Source organism: Ursus maritimus, unplaced genomic scaffold (assembly GCF_017311325.1).
Source record: "Ursus maritimus isolate PB19 unplaced genomic scaffold, ASM1731132v1 scaffold_35, whole genome shotgun sequence".
NCBI lineage: Eukaryota > Metazoa > Chordata > Mammalia > Carnivora > Ursidae > Ursus > Ursus maritimus.
Window position 1 is genome coordinate 22,876,814 of NW_024426119.1, and position 22,735 is coordinate 22,899,548.

General features: G+C 40.0%; 1 protein-coding gene across 1 annotated transcript in view; it reads left to right on the forward strand.

Moving 5' to 3' along the window:
- The first annotated feature begins 1,204 nt into the window (after positions 1-1,204).
- The window catches only part of TRPM7 (transient receptor potential cation channel subfamily M member 7), a 117,175-nt gene continuing 95,644 nt past the window's right edge, over positions 1,205-22,735 (forward strand). Inside the window, exon 1 of the mRNA XM_008705960.2 lies at positions 1,205-1,484. Within this exon, the coding sequence (XP_008704182.2) occupies positions 1,482-1,484 (3 nt within the window). The 5' untranslated portion in view covers positions 1,205-1,481. The remainder of the gene's footprint in view (positions 1,485-22,735) is intronic.

The window sequence follows — 22,735 nt, forward strand, 5'->3', positions numbered from 1 at the left end:
AGGAATACAGAATACTTGAAGATTGTTCATAAGCATGGCCAAAGCTTGTTAGGTAAAACAATGGGCAGATGAGTTTTGTTGGAGAGAAGATCCTACTTCAGTGAACTGTGGGTCATAACGTTTAAGTTATAGTTATGTTGAGGGAAAGAAGCCAGACCCCACCCAAAAAAGTACGTATTGTACGATTCCATTATATAAACCCCTGAACTGTGGAAACTAATCTATAGTGACAGAAAGCAGAGCAGTGATTGCTAAGGGATGGGGATGGGTAGGAATCGGATGGAGGGATAACAAAGGGAGGGAAGAAACGTGGGGGGGGGGATGAACAGCTTCGCTGTCTTGACCATGGTGATTTCACGAGTGTATACATATGTCAACCCTTGTCAAATTATACATTTAAATTTGTGCAGGTTATTGTACGTCAATTATTCCTCAATAAAGCTGTTTTTAAAAAAGGGGTGCAATTCAGTCAGGTAATAGGGGATCAGACGGGCAAACTTTTTCCTTGGGAGCAGAAAGGTCGTATGCGAAAAACAAGATAGGAAACGAACGCGAAGAGTCAAACCTGGGCTTAGCAAAGGAAAAGAAAAAGCAGAGAGGCATGTATGAGACTCGGGAACAACCCGCAGTCTTTGGTTAAGGTGGGTGATAGATGTGTTGTCTTCGGGAGACATCGCTGGAGGGAAAGGACGGAGGCCACAGTTAAATCCGGGAGAATTTCTCTCTGGCAGAAACAGAGAAGTTGGAGGAAGAACGTGATTTGGGGTGAGAAGATGATGTGGCATTTTGGACGAGGAGAGTAAAACCAACGTCTAAGGCACAGAGAAGAGGCCGGAAAACGCCGCAGGAGAGCGTAGGCAGGGGCCAGGCCGTCAGTGCAGCAGGCGGAGGCCAGAGCCAGCTAGCGGAGATAAGACCACGCCGCAACTCCAGGCGGGATCCCAGAGGCCCGGAACCTTAACCCTCCACTACTGCTTCCCCGAGTTCCGTTCCGGGAGGGGAGACACATGTTGGTGCGAGTCCCGCTCAGGTATCCAATAGAGACCCTGGGAAAACCTCCGACCCCTGACCGGACAGCCGGAGCGGTACGTGAGGCGCCCGTGGCCGGCGCGTGCGCGCGGCGCGAAGGGAGGCGGCCTGGAAGGGAGGGAGCGCGCGCCCTTCACGTGACCCAGCCCGCGGGCGGCGACGCACACGACGCGCCCCTCACGTGGTCTGTCTCCAGGCCCGTCGCCGGCGGAGGCGGGCGCGGGCGCGTCCCTGTGGCCAGTCACCCGGAGGAGTTGGTCGCACAATTATGAAAGACTCAGCTTCTGCTGCTAGCGCCGGAGCTGAGTTAGTTCTGAGAAGGTTTCCCTGGGCTGTCCTTGTCCGGCGGCCTCTGCTGCCGCCTTCGGAGACGCTTCCCGATAGATGGCTACAGGCCGCGGAGGAGGAGGAGGTGGAGTTGCTGCCCTTCCGGAGTCCGCCCCGTGAGGAGAATGGTACTGGACCCACGCAGGCCCCGGCGGGGGAATGGCCCTGGGGGGTTGCTGGCAGGGAAGGGGGAGGACCTGACTGGCAAGTGTGCGTCCGGACCCGTGCTTCCCGGGGCGACGGAGCCCAGAATTGCCTTGAGGCTTCCGGACTTGCCCCGGCGGGACGGGAGTGCAGTTCGTTCGAGGGTGAGGGGCAGGAAGCAGGTAGCCAATCTGGCACGACAGCTCGCCGCGGGAATCCCCAGAGCAGGGACCTGGCTCCAGCGAGGGCCCCTCGAGGCGGCAGAGGCGCGAGCCAGGGAGTACCTGCGAGAGCCGAGCGGCCGCAGCGCGCCAGACGCAGCGCTCAGCCTCCAAGCTCCGCATCTCCCGGGAGCGCGTTCCTCCTGGCGCCAGTTGCTGGCAGATAAGGGAGCCAAATGCTCTGCTCAAGTTCTGCTTGGAAAGGGAAGGAGGGCTGGGAGGGAACAAAAAAGGGATAGAGGACACGGGATTGGAGCTGTGCCTTGTTTGCTTGCGCAGTGGATACTCCACAGGTACGTTTTCCTTTTGGAGCCAAAGAGGAGGGATTTGACGATATCGATGGTAGATCTGCTTTCCAGTTTTCTTTAGCAAGAATTAAGGATTTTTACTGGGGCGCTGCTGTAGGTACCGAGGCGATGTGTTATCTGGATTTATGTCGAACTTCTTCGTCCGTTGCCCTAGAGAAGGGTTTGAAACCGACGAGTGTGGAGTGGCCAGAGGGATTCGGTTCATTGCAGCCTTTGATGGAGCTTTTTGTTGTTGTTAAGGCTAGGAATCAAATTTGAAGATTTCTTACAAAGAAAGTAATTTAGATCATGGACTTGAAGAGCGAAGTGTTTTTCTGGTCAGTACTTGAACTTGATAGGTTTCATGCAAACATCTCTCCCTCTGCTGGAGTCTGGCAGGTTTACTTTTCTCCAGAAGTTAATTCAGGTGCCATACAAAAGTGAAACCACGAATATAGCTATACTATGAATAAGTAGTGCACCTTACACTATTTTCCACCTTCTCTGGTAATGTAAAGTCAATAAAAGCTCATTTTACTTTTTTCCTTAATTTTAAAAGAAGGGTTACCGACACCAGATTTTTAGATTTATTACTTAAATCCATTTTAAGAGAATCTATTTTGGGGGGAAAAGTTGAACCGTAGTGTCTTTTTAATGGAAAAAGCAAACCATTAATACTGACTCTTCAGTTATGTGTATAGTTTTGTGTTTTGTTTTTTGTTTTTTGATGGTAAATAGCATAAATCTGAACACACCATTTCACTATTTTGGAAGACATTTTTAGATACCTTAGAAAATGGAAATCAAGATGATTTATCATCTTCAAACCAGACAACTTTGTTTCTGATGCCTTTCTAGTGAAGGTCTGTAATTTCTTAGTCTTACCTCAGATGCTCTTCTTAAATTCAGCCTCTTAATGTCTTGCTGCATGAATGCTTTGAAACCCAACCTTCAAAAATTAAGATGCAGTCTGAATTTCTCCTGTTTCTACTGTCTTTCCATTTATGTCAGTTTTTTTTTATAGTAGATGTCCCCCCCCTCACCCTGCCAAACCTGTTTGTATACATAAGTTGTGCACTGTCTGTGGCACATAATATGATCAGTGTTGATTGATTGTACATGCTAACAATCCTGTTGATTATACAGGGAAAAATTCTCACTGCAAAATTTGAAATTGAGGGTCCAATTTTATTTTTTACATTGCTTGAGTCCTGACTGCTGTTGTGTTTTTTTTTTCTTGCTTTACAATTTCCAAGTAAATTATAGTGAAAACTTATAACTGAAAGCTGAGGTTGTCCAATAATAATTTGTTGAACATCCTCAAATTTTAGGTCAACACTGTGACCTAAAAGTTCACCAAAAGTATGTCGTATCTACACTGTATAGTTCTTATTGTAAACTATTATTTAAAGTATTTGCTTCTGGGGGGCACCTGGCTGGCTCAGTTGGTTAAGCATCTGACTCTTGGTTTTGGCTCAGGATCCTGGGATTGAGCCCTGTGTCAGGCTCCCCACTCAGCGGGGAGTCTGCTTGTCTCCCTCTTTCTCTGTCCCTCCCCCACCTCGTGCATGCGCACACTCGCTTTTTCTCTCTCCCTCAAATCTAAATCTTCAAAAAAAATGAAGTATTTGCTTCTGCTAATCAGTTTTTTCTTTGACACTAAAAGAAAGCATACAAAATTTTTCTGCATTTAAAAAAAAAACCTTTAATCAGTCAACCAACCAAAAAAAAAACAAAAAAAAAAAACCAATACAAAACAAACAAGATACCAAAAACACAAGTTTAAAACCTGGAGTGGAATCAAATTTTGTACAAAATTGTCTACCATGGCTACAGAAATATTTGTTTTATTCATTTGGTAATTGCTTGCTTAGTGTTTAATATATTCTCTTTTTTTTAAAGATTTTATTTATTTATCTGTCAGAGAGTGCACAAACAGGGGGAGCAGCAGACAGAGGGAGAAGAAGGCTCCCCGCTGAGCAAGGAGCCCTATGTGGCACTTGATCCCAGGACCCTGGGATCATGACCTGCGTCAAAGGCAGATGATTAACCAACTGAGCCACGCAGGCGTCCCCGTGTTTAATATATTCTAAGCACTGTGATAGGCACCGGAGTGGCAAATACGTGTTAGACAAGTTTTCCGCTTTCAAATAACTTACATTCTAGTTATTTATAAAAGATCTAGTTGTAAATGGAAGATGCATACATCATAAAACAAACATTTAGTGTCTACTGTATTGCAAACACTGTGGTACTTAATAGTTTTGAAAGGCAATACAGATAGGCAAAAGCCAGAAGGATGGTGTGATACTATTACATAGATTACTTTGAAAATATGGGGTAATCAAGGAGAGAAAGGAAAGTCTGGGTGCGTTTGCACAAAAGCTGATAGTAGAAGTGAGTCTTACAGAGTCAGTAGGAATTGGAATTAACCTGGAAATAGAAGGGGCATTGAGTTGGTGGTTTTAGTCCAAGGGAACTGAGCTTTAGAAGAGAAGAGCATCCTTAGTTTATTCTGGGAACTACTGTACATGTACTTTATGCAGTTAGGAATGAATGGAGTATGGGATGATATGGAGTACTGGCGGGAGTGTTAGAGAGACAAAGACCAGGTTCTTTTGGGTTTTTTTTAAGATTTATTTGAGAGAGAGAGAGAGCATGCGTGAGCAGGGCTAGGGGGCAGAGGGAGAGAATCTCAAACAAACTCCCCCACTGAGCACAGAGCCTGATGCAGGGCTTGATCTCAGGACCCCAAGATCATGACCTGAGCCTAAACCAAGAGTTGGACGCTCAACTTACTGAGCCACCCACGCGCCCCAAGTACCATATTTCTGAGAGCAGTATATATCATACAAAGACGTTTGGATTTCATACTGGAGATGTTGAGGATCCACTTAAGAAAACAATATGGAGGGTGAATGGTGTGTGTTTAAATTGAAAAGAGAGACCCATAAGGAGGAGGCTTTAGCAAGACTCTGATCAAGTGTCAACGGCTTGAAACAAGTAGTAGAAGGAGGAACAGATTGAGATGTCTAGGATTTAGAATACTCAGAACTTGGATACTTTTGTGGAGTAAAGTGTGTGTGTGTGTGTGTGTGTGTGTGGGCAAATGTCAGTAATAAGAACCAGACAAAATGAAAGCACGTTATAGTTGAAGTCATTACTTAAAATATGCAAATGTAATTCTTAAAGGCAATACTTAAAATGTACATTTTGGTTTTTATTTTATTATTTTAAAGATTTTATTTGACAGAGAGAGAGAGAGCAGGAGAGCACAAGCGGGGGGAGCAGCAGAGGGAGAGGGAAAAGCAGGCTCCCCAGTGAGCAGGGAGCCTGATGGAGGACACAGGGCTCTATCCTCAATCCCAGGACCCTGGTATCGTGACCGGAGCCGAAGGCAGTTGCTTAACCAGCTGAGCCACCCAGGTGCCCCTGGTTTTGATTTTTAAATGAAAGTCTATTGAGGCGCAAGCAGTTGTAAAAGTTTGAGAGTTCCACCAATCAGATATTTTTGGTCTAGTGCTCTGATATTCTCTTTAACATTCTAATATGGGAGATTTCATACATAAAGAAATAGAATAGGAAAATGAATCACCGTACATCCATGACCAGTTTTACAGTTTGAAATGTGTATTTTGTGTCTTCTATTACTCCTTCCATTCCCTCTCAAATGGATAACTTAAAAGCAAACCTCAGACATGTTTCATCTATAAATACTTTATTGTGTATATCTCTAAAAAGCTAGGATTCTTAACACATCCACATTACTATTAGCACACCTAAAAAACTAGTAATTCTTTACTGTTACTAAATATTCAGCATATTTCCCTGATTGTTTCATGTTTTTCTCTCATTTGGTTTGTTTATTTAAGTCAGCATCCAGAGAATTCCGTACAGCATCTGGTTGATAAACAAGTCTTTCAGTCTCTAGTAGCCCCCCCCTTTTTTTGTCTTGTCATTTACCATTTATTTAATGAGAAAAATCCAGATCATTTGCCCTGTAGAATTTCCCGCAATTTGGATTTTGTTGGATGCATCCATATAGTGTGATGTAACTTGTTTCTCCTCTATTTCCTGTGTTTAATCTAAAGACTTGATCAGATTGTAGTATGATATTTTGGCAAGAGTACTTCACAGGTCGTGCTACGTATCTTGTATTGCATCACATTAAGAAGCACATGCTTCTGGTTGTTTTTCTTTTTTCTTTCTTTTTTTTTTTCTTTTCTTTCTTGTTTTTCTTTTTTCTTTTTTTTTCTTTTCTTTTCTTTCTTTCTTTTTCTTTCTTTCTTTCCTTCTTTCTTTCTTTTTTTCTTTTTTCTTTTTTTTTTTTATGTTAAGATTGACCAGTGGGTTTGCTGTTGTTAGCTGCCTGATCTTTCAGCTGTAAAGTTCTTGGTCAGACATTTACATAATAGTTTTAGTAGTAGCCATTGATGATTATTGCCATTGATCTGTTATTTCAGTCTAGATTTCTCTTTCCCCTTATTTTTCGTTTTTTGGTTTTATTTTGTTTTGTTTAGAGAGAGTAGGGGAGGGGTCAGGTGAGAGGGCGAGACTCTCAAGCAGGCTCCGCACCCTGTGCAGAGCCCATGTGGGGCTTGATCTCATGACTCTGAGATCATGACCTGAGCAGAAGTCAAGAGTCCGATGTTTGACTGAGGCACCCAGGTGCCCCTCCCCTTATTTTTTGGAGGAACCTTTCAGCATATGATTAAATTTTAAAGCCTTTTTTTTAAGGCACTCCTTAAGTGCCTGTTTTTTTTTTTCTTTTTTTTTAAAGATTTATTTATGAGAGAGCAAGAGCATGAGCACGGGAGTTGGGGGCAGGAGCAGAGGGAAAGGGAGAGAATTTTAAGCAGACTCTCTGCTGAGTGTGGAGGCCTACGTGGGGCTGGATCCCACAACTATGAGATCATGACCTGAGCCAAAATCAAGAGTCACACGCTTAAATGACTGAGCCATCCAGGCCATTAAGTGCCTGTTTTAAGTTTGGTACCTAGAGGTACCCAAATTCAGAATAGTTGAGATTAGTTTGGAGTGAGCATTATTTGGCTATCTGTGGGGATTTTAACTGAGTTACTTGTATGAGTTGATATAAAATAACTTAGATATATGTCACTTTTATTATTTATTTATTCAAGATTTTATTTGTTTATTTTACAGAGCAGGAGAGCATAAGCAGGAGGAGCAGTAGAAGGAGAGGGTGAAGCAGGCTCCCCACCGAGCAGGGAGCCTGATGTGGGGTTTGATCCCAGCACCCCAGGATCATGACCTGAGCCGAAGGCAGACGCTTAACCATCTGAGCACCTAGGCGCTCCGATATATGTCACTTTTAGAAGGAGTTTTGCAGTTACTAGATTAGTTTGAATATGAATGAAATGTTTGACTTGGAAAATTGGACCTCTTCTGGTTTATCTTTATAAAAAATGATTGGTTCAAATTTGAGTTAAGCTAGTACTTTCAGTCATTTTGTTGATCCTTTGGTTCAGTTCATCTTAGATTTAGAAAATTACTCTGGATCTTTTGGGGGAATGTGTGTTTAGTTTCTTGACCATTTAAAGATTTTAGAAAATTGTTGAAGAAGTTTTGGTGTATGGAGGTAAGCAATATTTTTGAAGTTGGTAGACCTGGGCTCTTCACATAAGCGTCTTTGCCAAATCGCACTTTTTTTTAAAAAAAGAAAGATTTTATGTACTTATTTTGGCGGGGAGAGAGAGAGAGAGGGTGCACAAGCAGAGGGGAGGGGCAGAGGCCGAGAGAGAAGCAGGCTCCCTGCTAAGCCTGATGCAGGACTCGATCCCAGGACCCTGGGATCATGGACTGAGCTACCCAGGTGCCCCTCTCTTTTATGAGCTCTGCTGTTATCCTCTCTGTAAAAAACAGATGATAATCTTTCTTCTACTTGATCTCAGGAGCAATACTAGTATTGAAGTTTATGAAACACTATTTGTCCCTCCTTGCATCATGAAAACATGTTAATAACTAAACACCTCAACTATTTAGCTACCAGACAGCTGGAAACCACAACTTGTGGAAACATAGCTCCTCATGGGAAGAAAAAAACTTTTGAGTCATGCCATTATTGGGAATATAGCAACCTTGAGCCCAGAGTTCACTGTTTGAAAAATAATGTACAAAGTGAAATTTAGTATGTTTAGTTACCTTTTTTCCTTTGACAATTTGGTAGTACATTGGGAATGAATAGATGGAAAGTTATCTGAGAAGCAGACTATTAACTATAAGACTGAGGAAACATTAACTTAGATGGGAAAGATAGGGCTATAAATCACCTGTTAGTATTTGAACCATTGGTCTTCCTTGTCTTCAAGGGTATAATATGCAATACCTAATACCCAGAAGTTACTCTTGATTAAGAAAAGTGTGTAATAGGCTTTAGACAGATTTTCACAATATTAGCTAACATGTATTAGCATTTAGCTGTGGTCATTGTTATAAATGCTTTACATATATCATTGCATATTATTACGCTCAAAATTCTATGAAGTAAGCACTGTTTTTTTCTCCATTATTTATGTAAGGACCAGAGAGGCAAAATTGCTCACCAAAGGTCATAAGGCCAATAAGTGGTAGAGTAGGTATTGACTCATCAAATTACGCACTTGAAGAAGGACCTTTAATATTCAGAGGCATGTATATTTGTGAGATCTGAGATGGCCGGTGTTATGTTAAGTAAAAAGTTAAGGTCATTTAAATGTGTTACCTTAAAAAAAATTTATTTTACTATATTTTTTCTTCAAATGCTGTAAAACTTAGAATTTCCTTTATTACCGAATTTCTTTGTAATAACCTTAGGATAGATTATTCACAATTCAGTTATATACATTGTATTTTGACAAAGTACAGAGAATTACTAGTCAGAGGGGATCATTAGTAGTTGGAAAGGTTATTAATTAAACTAAATAGATTTCTGTGATAGGTAGAACTCTTGAATAAAAACTCCAGAAACCTAATATGAATGTTACCAACAAAGTATCATACTACTCAGGGATAGAGAATAGCTTGATATGGTTTATTCACAATATGAAGGCTGCAGTTTTATAATAGAGAATGTCCTAGTATTTTCTTTAGATTTCTCTTTTTCAGATTAGCTTTTGTGGCATCATCTGAAAACATATCCGTCATCATTGAATTAGATTAATGTGATGGATCCATTTAATTCAACAGATTCTGTTGCTTTGGGAAAAATATTTTATTAGGTAACAAGGAGCCAGGAATAAAAGCGAAGAATGTAAATTGTACTATTTGACTGCAGGTATATAACATTTTTAAATAAATGTATATAATAAAATAGGCATCCACGTTCCTACCACACAGGCTGGGAAATAAAATATTACCGATAAAATTGAAATCTCCCATGTACTCCATCAAAATCCCATTCCACTTTCCATTTCTGCAGATATAACTATCATCCCATTGTTCTTTTGCATGCTTTTGTAGTGTCGTCACAAATACACACACACACACACACACACACACGCGTCTGTATAGAAAGAATATATAACACATATATTTGGTTTTACAAGTTTTTGGTATTTGTAAGTTTTGTATATATGGACTTTTAATGGACTTAATTGTTTTTTTAAATCAACATTAGGTTTTGGAGATTTTTTCATCTTAATACATGTAAAGTCTAGTTTACCCCTTTTATTTTATTTTTATTTATTTTTCTTTGTCTTTATTTCCATTCAAAGTTAACATTTCTGCTTCTCTGCAAGGTAGCCTCACCATGCATGCTCATAGCAGCTTTCTAGTTAGCCTCTTCTAACTGCTGTATTATTCCATTATATGAATATACTGTTGTCCATTTTACTGTTATTGGGCAGTTTGATTATTTCCAGTTTTTTACGTATAATGATGCAGTATTCTTCTATGTATCATCTTATGTACAAGTGTGAGAATTTTTCTAAGATGCATATATCTAGAAGAATTATAAATCATAGGATAGGTGCATCTTCAGTTTTACAGATATTGCCGAAGTGTTGACCAAAGTAGTTGTGTGGTTTATATTCCCTGTAAGGTATATGAGAGTCCCCAGTTCTTTCACTATCTTTGCCACACTTCATTGATTGGGTTCTTTTATTTTGCCAGACTCATGAATATGAAATAGTTCCTCATTGTTTTAATTTGCATGTCACGGACCTCTAATACTGAGTATTTCAGGTTATGGGTTTTTGGCAGTGGTTCCCTCCTCTCTGGTGAATTGCCTATTTATAATCTTTGCTCAGTTTTCTATTGGATTATCTTTTTCTTATTTATTTACTTGTAGAAGTTATTTAGGTATCCTGAATACTTTTTTTGAGGCGGGGTGGTTTATGAGCTGCAAATGTCTTCTCCAGCCTGTAGCTTTTTAATTTTTCAGTTGGTTAATGATAGGCTATTTACTTATTTTTAGATTGTTGATGTACATTGGTTTTTAATTTAGTGTAATAATTTATCAGTATATTCTTGTTTTTTTTTTTTAAGTTTTTTTTTAGTAATTCCCACACCCAATGTGGGGCTTAACTCACAACCCCAACTGAGCCAGCAGGCGTTCCATCATTGTTTTCTTTAGAGCGTATGCCTTTTCTTTTCCTAAGGTCATAAAGTTGTTCTGGGTTTTTTTTGTTTTGTTTTGTTTTTGGTAGAAATTTTATTTTATATTTTATTTTTTAAAAGATTTTATGTATTTTTTTGAAAGAGAGAGAGCACAAGTGGGAGGGAGAGGCAGAGGGAGAGGGAGAAGCAGACTTCGCACTGAGCAGGGAACCTGATGTAGGGCTCTATCCCAGAACCCTGAGATCATGACCTGAGCCAAAGGCACATGCTTAACCGATTGAGCCACCCAGGTGCCCCATTTTTTGTAGAATTTTTAAAGTTTTGCTTTACACATTTTGACTTTAATCCATCTAGTATTCATTTTTGGATTTAGTGTGGTAGTTCATGTACATAGAGTAAATAGTTCATATTTTCTCCTGATTTGTTTTGCTTTCTCCATCATACATCAAGTTTCCTTAAAGGCAAGTTTCTGTTTCAAAGTGATTTATGCCATTGTTCTATTTGTCGACTGCAGTTACTTAATATCTTAGACTCCAAGGTATGACATGATGGCAACTGCTCATACTTTTCTTTATCAAACATTTTCTATCCCACAAATCTGTGACAATATTGGGCTGTTAAACAACCAAGGTAGCAATCTCCATGAGGTTACCAGGAAAGGAAAACAGAAAGTAAGGTTGGATGTAGTAGGACTGTCTTTACAGATATAGTTATGGTATGAATTTGATTCAGTTTAATTTTTTAATATTTAAAATTTGACCAAATATTTCTTATTTCCACTGAGGCTTTTCAATAGTGTCTTGAAGACCCACTTAGAGGGTTCACATAATTATCAACAATTCCTAATTATTAGTTAGTTAAGTATTTGGCGGCCAATTAAGAGAAAGAACAAAACTCTAAGGACCTGTAAGAGTGCCAGAAGGTCAAATGAGTTGGGCTCTGATAGAGGAAGTCAGAGTGCCAGCCTATAGCAACATTTTGCTTTGGGCTAGCCTTAGTTTTTCTTTGTCACTGGCTGTGCCATTGTTGGCAGGCATATTGACCTCCGTACAAATTTTTCACATAACTTGAAATTTCTAGGTTTGTAGTGTCATTTAACTTTTTAAAAGATTTTATTTATTTGCAGGGGGCAGAGGGAGAGGGAGCAAGAGTCTCAAGCAGACTCCACACTGAGCGTGGAGCCCAACGAGGGGCTCAGTCTCACAACCCTGAGATCACAACCTGAGCTGAAACCAAGAGTTAGACACTTACCCGACTGCGCCACCCAGGTGCCCCATCATTTAATTTTTTAAGTATATGCATTTTATTACTATGCAAACTCCTTTTTGGGTTTTTTTTTTTCCTTTTGAGTATGGGTCACATTTTCCTTTTTTTTAAAGATTTTATTCATTTGAGAGAGAGCACGAGCGGGGTGAGGGGTAGAGGGAGAAGCAGGCTCTCCACTGAGGGGGAAGCCTAGTGTGGGGCTCGATCCTGGGACTCTGGGATCATGACCTGAGCCAAAGGCAGATGCTTAACCATCTGAGCCACCCAGGCACCCCTTTCCTGTTTCTTCTTAAGTCTAGTAATTTTAAATTATGTCATAGACACTATGAATGTTACCTTATAGACTCTGGGATCTGTTATAGTGTTCTTGATTCTTAAAGTAGTTGTTAGGAACTCAGTGTTTATGTTCCTCCCGAATTCTTTGTTGAAGCCCTAACCCCCAATGTGATGGCACTTGAAGATGGGGTCTTTGGGAGTAATTAGGGTTAGATGAGATCATGGGGGTAGGGGCCCTTAGAAGAAGAAACACCAGGAGCTTGCTCTCTCCACCATGGGAAGACACAGAAGACAACTATCTGCAACCCAAGGAGAGAGCTTTTACCCAGACACTGACATTGATCTTGGATTATAGTTTCTATAACTATGAAAAATGAATTTTGATTGGTTAAGCCACCTAACTTATGGTATTTGTTATGGCAGTCAGAGCAGACTAAGATAATTGATTTACTTGACTGTACTCAAATTCCATATGCTATCTCCTTGTGGGTAGCAAAGTGTCTGTTCAGTTATTTTATTCTTAACTGGGCTGCTTGGAGTCTGCCCCATATGCATATACGTTATAGGTCTGCTAGAGATTTGAGCATAGTTGATGTGCAGTATTTAGGATACCCTTTATGTGACTTTTTCCTTTGAAGGACTTTTCCCATTTCTTTCCCGCTGCTATTGCTGGACTTGGTATTGTTTTTTTAAGCCAGTAAGACTGTGGGATTTCTGTTGGAGTTTTAGCTAGTGTGGAGCGGGGCTTGTCATCAGTCAAAAAGCCTTAAAAAATGGGAAACTCATTCAGTGCTATTCTTCAATTTTAAATGTAGACTCCAATCAATTTCAGCCTGCTTTTGGTCTTTAGTACTGTTAATTAGTTGTTTTTTGTTTTTATTTTGTCCAGAGTTTATGGTTGTTATCTGTAAGAGGTTTAGTCTACTAGAACTAACATAGCTGGTAGCTCCTTTCTAATATTAATATGTAGAATCATAGAGTATTTTGTTGTCAAAGTAGACTGATTTCCATTTACCTTGAAGTAGAATTTTTAAAGCAGCCTTTACTTTTTCCCCCCAAATTTTGCCATTAACATCTAGGCAGGAAGGATATGCTGCTACTAACTTATGGAGAGAGTAAAATATTAGAAGGTTTATTTATAATGTGTGTGCCACTTATTGCTGAAAGACAGGAAGCGTTTATAACTTAGGGAAATTTGAAACAAAAAAAAATTGTTGAGATTTCACAGTGTGTCATGCATTATGCTGAAACACTTTGCATGGATCATTCTGTTTTATTTTTAGAGCAACACTGTAAGGTAGGTATTGTTATTAGGTCAAAAGGTCAGAAACTTGCTTTAGGTTGCATGGGTAGTAAATAAGCTAGAGTTCTAAGTCAGGTTACTCTGACTCCAGAATTTCTGTTCTTTAACCACTGAAGATCACAAAATTAATCTTTCGAGTTTCTTTCTAGGGCTGGGGTGCCTGGGTGGCTCACTCCGTTAAGCATCAGACTCTTGATTTCAGCTCAGGTCATGATTTCAGGGTCTTGAGATTGGCCCTTTGTTGGGCTGTGTTGGGTGAGGAGCCTGCTTAAGATTCTCTCTCTCTCCCCCTCTGCCCCTCCCATCCATTGCACGCTCTCTCTCTCTCCCCCTGTCTCTAAATAAATAAAATCTTTTTTAAAAAGTTTCTTTCTAGTGCTAACATTCTGTTTGTAGTTAGTTTTTACTTTACCTAAACATTTAAGGTTAGGAATTTTCAGGTTTGTGTTTATAGGGTGCCACCTCTTGGTAAAATTCAGTAATGCAGCCGAGCAAAAGAAGGAGAAATATAAAATTAGGAATTTATATATGTGTTTAGAATCCAGGGCACATTTCACTGGGTATCTGATGGCAGAGCAGAAACTCAGAATTTAAAAAAATGCCGAAACCTATCATTGGAAAGGATTTATAACTCTCACCTGGGGTATGTGACTGTCAGGTGTGTGAAGCCAGTCCCTAATGTACTAAATGAGGGCCATGAACAACAAGAATGCTGTGTGTGGGAGGAATATATTTGTTAGACGGCTACACAAACAAAGTGAAAGGCAGTAAGCCCTTGAAGTAAACAAAATTGGTGAATAAAGTAGAGTAAGCTGCTGTAAGAGATAGTCTTGAAACATGCTAATGCAGGCACACAATTTGGTAAAACTTTGTGAGCATCAAAAGTGATACAATTGAAGTGACTTAGCACACCGTTTCACTAAAGTTTTGGATGGATTTGCCAATTAGAAACTACTATGGAAGATTCGAGGTTGTGAAGGGGTAGTACTGGCTGTTTGTTTAGAACAAGAATGGTAAAATGAAACTAATTTGTGAGCAAGATTTGTACTAGGTCCTGAAATCCCAATAGCATTCCTGTTTTGAGTATATATTTTATCAAAATACTCAAAAAATGAATACCTAAAGTATCTTAGGTTGATGGTATTTGGAAAAGATCATCGTTTCTGGAAAAAAGCTAGGTATATGTACTCAGAGTACTAGACTTTTTGCTCACTGGTATTTAGGTTTTATGGATATATATATATATATATAATTTACTTAAATGCTTTTGCGGGGGAGGGGGAGGGACAGTGCAGAGCCTGATGCAGGGCTCAGTCTCATGACCCTGAGATCAGACCTGAGCCAGAATCAAGAGTCGAACCCTTAACTGACTGAGCCACCCAGGCATCCTTTACATGCTTTTTCTATTGAAATTCCTGCAGGAAAAATAGCTTTGTTAATGAACATCTAAAATTCTTTAGCCCTACCGTTTTTTTCCCCTGTCATTGAAAAGCAACTCTTAATACAAGGATCTTCTGGGATGGTAGAAGTGGGTAGAGGTACATTAGTGTTGAAGAAACTGTGTACAAGAATCAAAGGGCTTGGCACATGCTTGCTGGATTGAATTGACTGAGTAGGAGCATGAAAGATCCATGCTTTTGTGGGATTCAGAGCATGGGTTCTATACCATGCCACGTGTGCCAAATGTGGCCAAGGCCTGTTTTTTATGACTTTGAGTTAAGAATGATTCTTACATTTTTTTAAGAGTTAAAAAACAAAATAAAGAATATGTGACAGAGAGGGTAAAAAAGCCTAAAATATTTACCATCACTATTTGCTGATCCCCCATTTAGAGTATAGCCATACTTCTCTAGTAGGAAATTGAAGGAAGTTTAATGGGAGAGGTGTTCATTTGGGATCAGGTAAATTGTGCATGTTGTTGAAAAATGATAGAGGTAAATTTGAAGAAAGGATAAGAAATGAGGACTATATTAGTAATCATTCTGTTTGGTTTTTTTTCCCAAAGACATCATGCTGAACTAAAGGATTTGTAAATTGTCTCTTGTATCCGTTCCTTTACTAGTCCGTGAGCCTATTGCCCCTCCCCCAAATACTGGTGGCTCTGGTTTACTTTTACTTGTCTCCCTTTCAGATTAATCTTCCTAACAAGAGCTCTGATTATTTTTATGTTAAATGCTACTTGGGATTCATTTTTTTCCAAGTATAACTAACTCCTAAATTAAATGTCTGTGAAAATATTTTTATTTACATTTAGTAAAAAGGCATAAGCTGTGAAAGGTATATATACTTGTGATTCATTTTTAGGAGTATTTCAATGAGTACATATCCAGAATTTTGCAGACCAGCATTTAGACTTAACTGGGCTATTAGTTCATTGCTGTAGAGCAGTCATTTTGAAATCTGTTGATCTAATACCTCCATCCATACCCCAACCCTGTTTGAACAACTATAGCTGGAGTTGCTTCAGGCGGCTGCAGCTAAGGAGCAGAATAGGGGAAAAGCTAATACTAGTTAGCAGTAGTTAGTAATTAACAGTACCTTTTACGGGAGAGACAGAACTGAAAGACACCATGAGAAGGACATGCCTTCACTACCCACTGGTCCCAGAAAGAAAATGAGACATAACTTGGAGCTCCCTTAAGCCAGCTGGACCTGAAGCTGAAAGTGGAACTTGGCTCTGCAGCTGACTGCCAGCCCAGTGAGAAGAGGTAAAGGAAGGAAGGACAGGTAAGGGATCTGAAGATCAGAGAATTTTGTAACTTGCCTGGGGTCACAAAGAACGTAAGCAGCAGAGCAGGGATTTGAACCTGACACTCTGACTCAGAAGCCTCAACTCTTAACTACATGGCTGCAGAGAAGTGAGGAAGAATGCTCATGTTGGGACTTTGAAAAACAAAAACAAAAAACAATACCTTTTAGAAGTATGTTAACCCTTCTGCTTTTGTTTTGTTTTTTCCATGTTGAGAAAATTATATATAGAGTGATCACATAGGAATTGCCTTTTTAAAGTTATTAATGTATTTCTACTCAGTGGCTTATTTAAAGCATATCATCAAGTGGTCTTGAAATACTTGCCTTAAATTTCTCTTAAAAAGTCAGTAGAGGGGCGCCTGGGTGGCACAGCGGTTAAGCGTCTGCCTTCGGCTCAGGGCGTGATCCTGGCGTTATGGGATTGAGCCCCACATCAGGCTCTTCCACTATGAGCCTGCTTCTTCCTCTCCCACTCCCCCTGCTTGTGTTCCCTCTCTCGCTGGCTGTCTCTATCTCTGTCGAATAAATAAATAAAATCTTTAAAAAAAAAAAAAAGTCAGTAGAGGCTTTGGAGTCAGGGCAAACTATTAGCTGTGTGACTTTGGACAATTCCCTAACGTCTATGTCTAACTAGTCTCTGCATCTATAATGTGGGGATACTAATAGTACGCAATTCGTAGGATTACTGTGAGCATAGGATGAGTTAATGCATATAAAACATTTAGAACAGTGCCTGACAAACACACTTTATCTACTACTTAAAGTTATCTCTTGTTATTTGTACTTTGGGCAAAGGGTTTACAAAAGATGCAATGTCAACTATGCTTTTAGGCAGCATCTTTTATGTGACATATGGGTAAATTATATGTGGCTTGGGAAACTATAGTAATAGGGGAGTCTTAGGTTTCCCTTTGTGCAGTGACTCCTGAAACTGGGCATTTCCCTTGTGGGGGACCTTGGAATCTATGAGGCTGTTACAGAGAGATGAGGTTTATGAGGCAAAGGCAGATCCTGTACCTACTCATTGTGTATCTTACCATCTTGCACTTAAGCTGTCTGCTGCATGGTTGATCTAGGGACTCCCACCAATGCGGAATAGTTGATGCTGCTTTCTTGGCAGTCTGATCCCAGTCTGTTTTTTAAGAGACCATGCCAAGTGTAGCCTGTGGTATTATGGGAGTCTTCTTTGAGGGGGTGGAGTCTTTATCTCTATTTGAACCTAGGAAGACCCCCCCTCGTTTGTGCTCCTTTGATCTTCATTTGTTATACAAAGCAAATTATAAACAACCATTATCTGGGGTGCCTGGCTTTGCTCAGTCAGAAAAGCATGTGATTGTGACTCTTGTTCTGGGGGTGGTAAGTTGGGTCCCCATGTTGGGTGTAGAAATCACTCGAAACAGAACACAATAAAACAACCACTATCTTCAGGGAGTTTGCATTTGAAAACATTTGCCTCAAGGCGTTTTATGAACTTGTAACTGTAATAGAAGATCAATTCTGGAATATTCTACCTCTGACTTATTCTAAATTAACTGTATTTTAAGGTTTTTTTCTTTATCTTCATGTTGGGTTCTCAGAATCTGCAGATTGGTGTTTGTCATCAATTCTGGGAAATTCTTATCGCCTCTTTAAACATTCCCTTTGCCCATTCTTTCCCTTTTCTCCATCTGGAACTCTAATTAAACATACATTTGACCTCTTTGTTCTGTTTTACATGTTTCTTAACAACCCTCCCCTGCCTTTTAAGCAGCTTTTTTGTGGTATAATGCACATATTCTAAAATTTGCCCTTGGTAAGTATACAAGTTTGATGGCGTTTTGTTTTTTTTAAATATTTTGTTTATTTATTTATTTATTTGAGAGAGAGCATGAGCAGGGTGGCAGGGAAGGGTGGGGGAGAGGAGCAGAGGGAGAGGGAGAAGCAGAGTTCCCCCTGAGCAGGGAGCCCATGGAGGTGGGGGGCTGGATCCCAGGACCCTCGGATCATGCCCTGAGCTGCCAGCAGACACTTAAACAACTAAGCCATGCAGGCGTCCCTTGATGGTTTTTAGTACATTTATGTAGTTTTATAACCACCACAATACAGTTTCAGAACACTCTGTCCTTTCACAAAGTTCTCTTGTATTTATTTGTTTGCAGTTTATCACTGTTCTTACTTTCAGCCCCAGCCATTTACTAAATTTATTGTTTCTATGGTTTTTGACTTTCCTAGACATTTCGTGTAAATGCAGTTATGTAATCTTATGTGCCTGACTTTTTTTACTTAATGTTTTTGAGGTGTAGCAATGTTGCGTGTTATCCTTAGCTTGTCCCCCTTTTGTTATAAGTGGTATACCATTATGTGCCTGTTTGATTTTGTTGGCTGTTACGAATATTTCTTCTGTGAACATTCAGATACAATCTTTGTGTGAACATGTTTTCACTTTTCTTGGGAAGATACTTTGGAATGGAATTGCTGGGTGATATGTAAGTTTAACTTTTTAATAAATGACCATACTTTTCCTATATTATCTGTATCTGAATTACATTAATAAGTGAACAAGTAGTAAGCATATAGCAGTAAGTACAATCACTAACATGTCTTGTTTTTACAAACCATTTCTAATTTGAGATGCAACCTTTAAATAACAAAGCACAGTATAATTTCAGTACTACTCCTGAATCCTGTATTTTTTAATAATAGCATAATGAAAATTTCATGAGTTTCAAGCAGTAGGTTAAGTTGGTCTTAATAGAAGTTCAGCCTCACATCGTCGCATCTCAGGCAGCACTACCAAATTATATATTTTTTCAAGTTATAAGCAGAAGTCATATGAAATGCCTTGTCTTTTCAGTTACAGGTGCTCTGCCTTAGCATCAGTATATGGTTGTGGAGTAGGATAAAGGTCTAGGATAGGAATAATACACTAGCAGTTTAATTGATATGGCCAGATCTTTTGGTTCTCAGGACAGTGCTCTAAATGTGATCCTGGGGATGGTGGTTCTATTACTCTATAGTTTCATAAGGGAGTGAGGGGTTGTGGTGGAAATTGCATTTTTAAATAGTGTAAGCTTCATTAAGAAGGTGATATTTGCTCAAAGACTTGAAGGAGGTGATAGAATCGAAGTAATGAGGCAGAATGCAGAGATGCAGAGCACTAGGACGTTAAAGGTTATTGTAAGGACTTTGGCTTTTATAAAAACTCTTGAGTAAAATGTGAAGGCATTGGAGAGTCTTGAGTAGAGAAGGGACATAATGACATATTTTTAAAGATTTTATTTATTTTAGAGACAGTGTGGGGGAGGGGCAGAGGGAGAGGGAGAAAGTGAATTTTTTTTTTAAGATTTTATTTATTTACGTGGGGGGGAGGGGCAGAGGGAGAAGCACACTCCCCTCTGAACAGGGAGCCCATTGTGGGACTCGATCCTAGGACTCCAGGAGATCCTAGGACTCCAGGATCATGACCTGAGCCGAAGGCAGTCGCTTAACCAACTGAGGCACCCAGGCGCCCGAAAGTGATTCTTAACGCAGAGTGTGACGCGGGGCTCCATCTCACAACCCTGAGATCAGGACCTGAGCTAAAACTAAGAGTTGGATGCTTAACCAACTGCACCACCCAGGCACCCCAGATATATTTTTAAAATATTACTTTATGTTTAAGACTTAGCTGGGTTTCCATTTAGATCTTCATATCTGTTGCATGGAAGAAAGTTGAAATCTTGGCATAGAGTTGCATAACATGAAAGATTTTGTGCATTAATAATTGTTAAAAATCTGTGTTCCAAATTGTTGTATACCCAAATACGTACCGAATAAACTCTTTATATTCATTCAAAGAAAAAATATTACTTTATCTCTTTTGACAAATAGACTATAAGGTGGCAAGGGTGACATGAGTGGATTCTGGTAAGCCAGGCAAGAGGTGATGATGGCTTGGACTAGAATAGTAGCAATGGAGGTGTGAGAAGCAGCTGGATTCTGGATGAGACTATATATGAAGTAGATAAAGAGGAAATCAAGAATGTCACTAAGATTTTTGCTTTAAAAAAAACAACTGGAAGAATAGAGTTGGCATTTACTGAGATGGGGAAGACCGCATAAGAAATGAGTGGATGAAAGGTGAGTTCAGTTTAGGCCATCTTTAAGTTTAAGATGCCTGTTGGACATCAAAATGAAGCTGTTGAGTAGGCTGTTGGATATATGAGCATGGAGTTTAGGGAGAGATCCAGTATGGAAATACAAATTTAGGAGTCATCCAATGTATTGTGATAAACTGGGTGTGAGCACTGAAAGAGTGAATATAATTGGGGGAAAAAAGTCCAAATTCTGAATGAATATAATTGGAAAAAAGAAGTCCAAAGATTGGGGAGAAGAGGGGTGCCTGGGTGGCTTAGTCGTTAAGTGTCTGCCTTCGGCTCAGGTCATGATCTTGGGATTCTGTGATCGAGCCCCTCATTGGGCACCCTGCTTAGTGGGGAGCCTGCTTCTCCCTCTTCCTCTGTGCTCCCCCTGCTACGCGCATGTGCTCTGTCAAATAAATAAATAAAATCTTTAAAGAAAGCAAAACAAAAAAAGACTGGGGAGAAGTGGAGAGGAATCAGCAAGGGAGATAAAAGGAGTGACCAGTGATAAGAAGACCAAACTAACTGATGAAGATGTTTAAAAAAGCTGAGAGTGGCAACTTTGTTAAATGCTGCTGGACACATCAATGAAGATGAGTCCTGAAAAGTTACCTTTGGATTTAGAAAAAGTCATTGGTGATCTCATTGAAGCTTCTTTCTTTTTTTTAAAGATTTTATTTACTTATTTGAGAGAGAGAGAGCGCGCGCGCACAAGCAGAGGGAGACAGAGAAGCAGGGTCGCCACTGAGCAGGGAGCCGAATGTGGGACTCGATCCCAGGACCCTGAGATCATGACCTGAGCTGAAGGCAGATGCTTAACCAACTGAACCACCCAGGCATACCTTGTTGAAACTTAATTCAAAGAGAGTGGTTGGCTTGAAAGCCTGACTGGAGTGAGTTTTAGAAAGCATGGCAGGAGAAGAAAAGGGAAAAACTTTTATCAATGATCTGTATTGTAGGTGGAGGCAGAAACATTGAGTGTTAGCTTGAGGGGAAGGTGGAGTAAAGCAAAGGTTTGTTGTGGTTTGTTTTTTAAAATGAGGAGAATAATAACATGTTGCATGTTCATGGGAATGAGTTAATAAAGACCAAAAAAATTAAGAAGGAATTGGTGGAGAATAAATGTCCTTTCGTGAGCTGTATGGGATTTACGGCACAAGATGAATGGTTGGACTTAAATAGAAGTACATATAGTCACAGGAAAGAAGGCAGAATATGTGGGTATAGATACTTATTGGTGGATATATATGATAGAAGCTTGTATAAGTTTTCTTCTTGTTGCTTAAATTTGCTCAGTTAAATGGGAAGTGAGGTCATCTGTGGAGAGAGAGAGTGGGGAAGGGGGTTTGGAGGTTTGAGGAGAGAAGGAAGTAGTGTGAAATCATGGACTAGGGATATATTGTGTGATCGTTGGGCATCATTAAGGAGCATTTGAAGTTTGTGGTTAGGGTTTTGAAGTGAAACTAGAGAGCATTGTTCTGTTTTGTCTAGTTACGTTAACAGTAAGTAAGCAGTTATGGAGTAGTTGGGCAATTAAGTTGAGTCAGGGTTGAGTTTGCCAGATGTATTCTAGAAGCAAACATGAATTTCTGGTATAGTGAAACTAGAGAGATTCCTGCCCCCCCACCCCCCTTTTTGGGCTAGGGGAAGCAGATTTTTCAAAGGAATACCAGATTTTAGTTAGAATAAGAAGGTGGTGGAGGGATTATGCTGAGTGAACTTTAGAATGTAGGATATTTTGCTGATTCAGCGCACTATGTTCTAGAGGTCATCCTCTGGTTTTTATAACTAGGGGATTGTGATGTAATTTGTTCCCACCTAAGTGAGTCTATTTAAACAACCATTTAGGTGGCTCAGTCGTTAAGCGGCTGCCCTCGTCTCAGGTCATGATCTCAGGGTTCTGGGATAGAGCCCCATATCAGGCTCCTTGCTCCGCAGGGAGTTTGCTTCTCTCTTTGCCTGCCGCTCCCCCTGCTTGTGCGTGCAGTCTCACTCTCTCTCTCTCTCTGACAAATAAATAAAATCTTAAAAAAAAAAAAAAGAACCATTGACCTAGGAAATGAACAACAACTACTACTTCCTCTTCCTCCTCCTCCTCCCCCTCCTCTTCCTTCTTCTTTTAAGGAAATGGACATTTTGAAATGAAGAGAGAATTTTGGCAGAATTTACCAGAATTAGCATTGGGGGAATAGACTAAGGTTTATTATTAGGGTACCTGAAGGATTTGAGAGGAACCTAAAAACTTCACCAATCATAATATCGTCTAGAATGTCTCTTCTCTCAGAGGTTTCCTTTTAGAACATAGGCTCTTCCTTTTTGGACTGTCCTGATGATGCTTCTAAATTATATAGAGGATGGATTCTACAGTTTTTAATCTACTCTCTTATAATTTACAAGAGTTTCATCTGTCCCAGTACATAATGCCTCTTCTTTTTTAATCAGTCACCATTAGCAGGATGAGGATCCAGAGTCTAA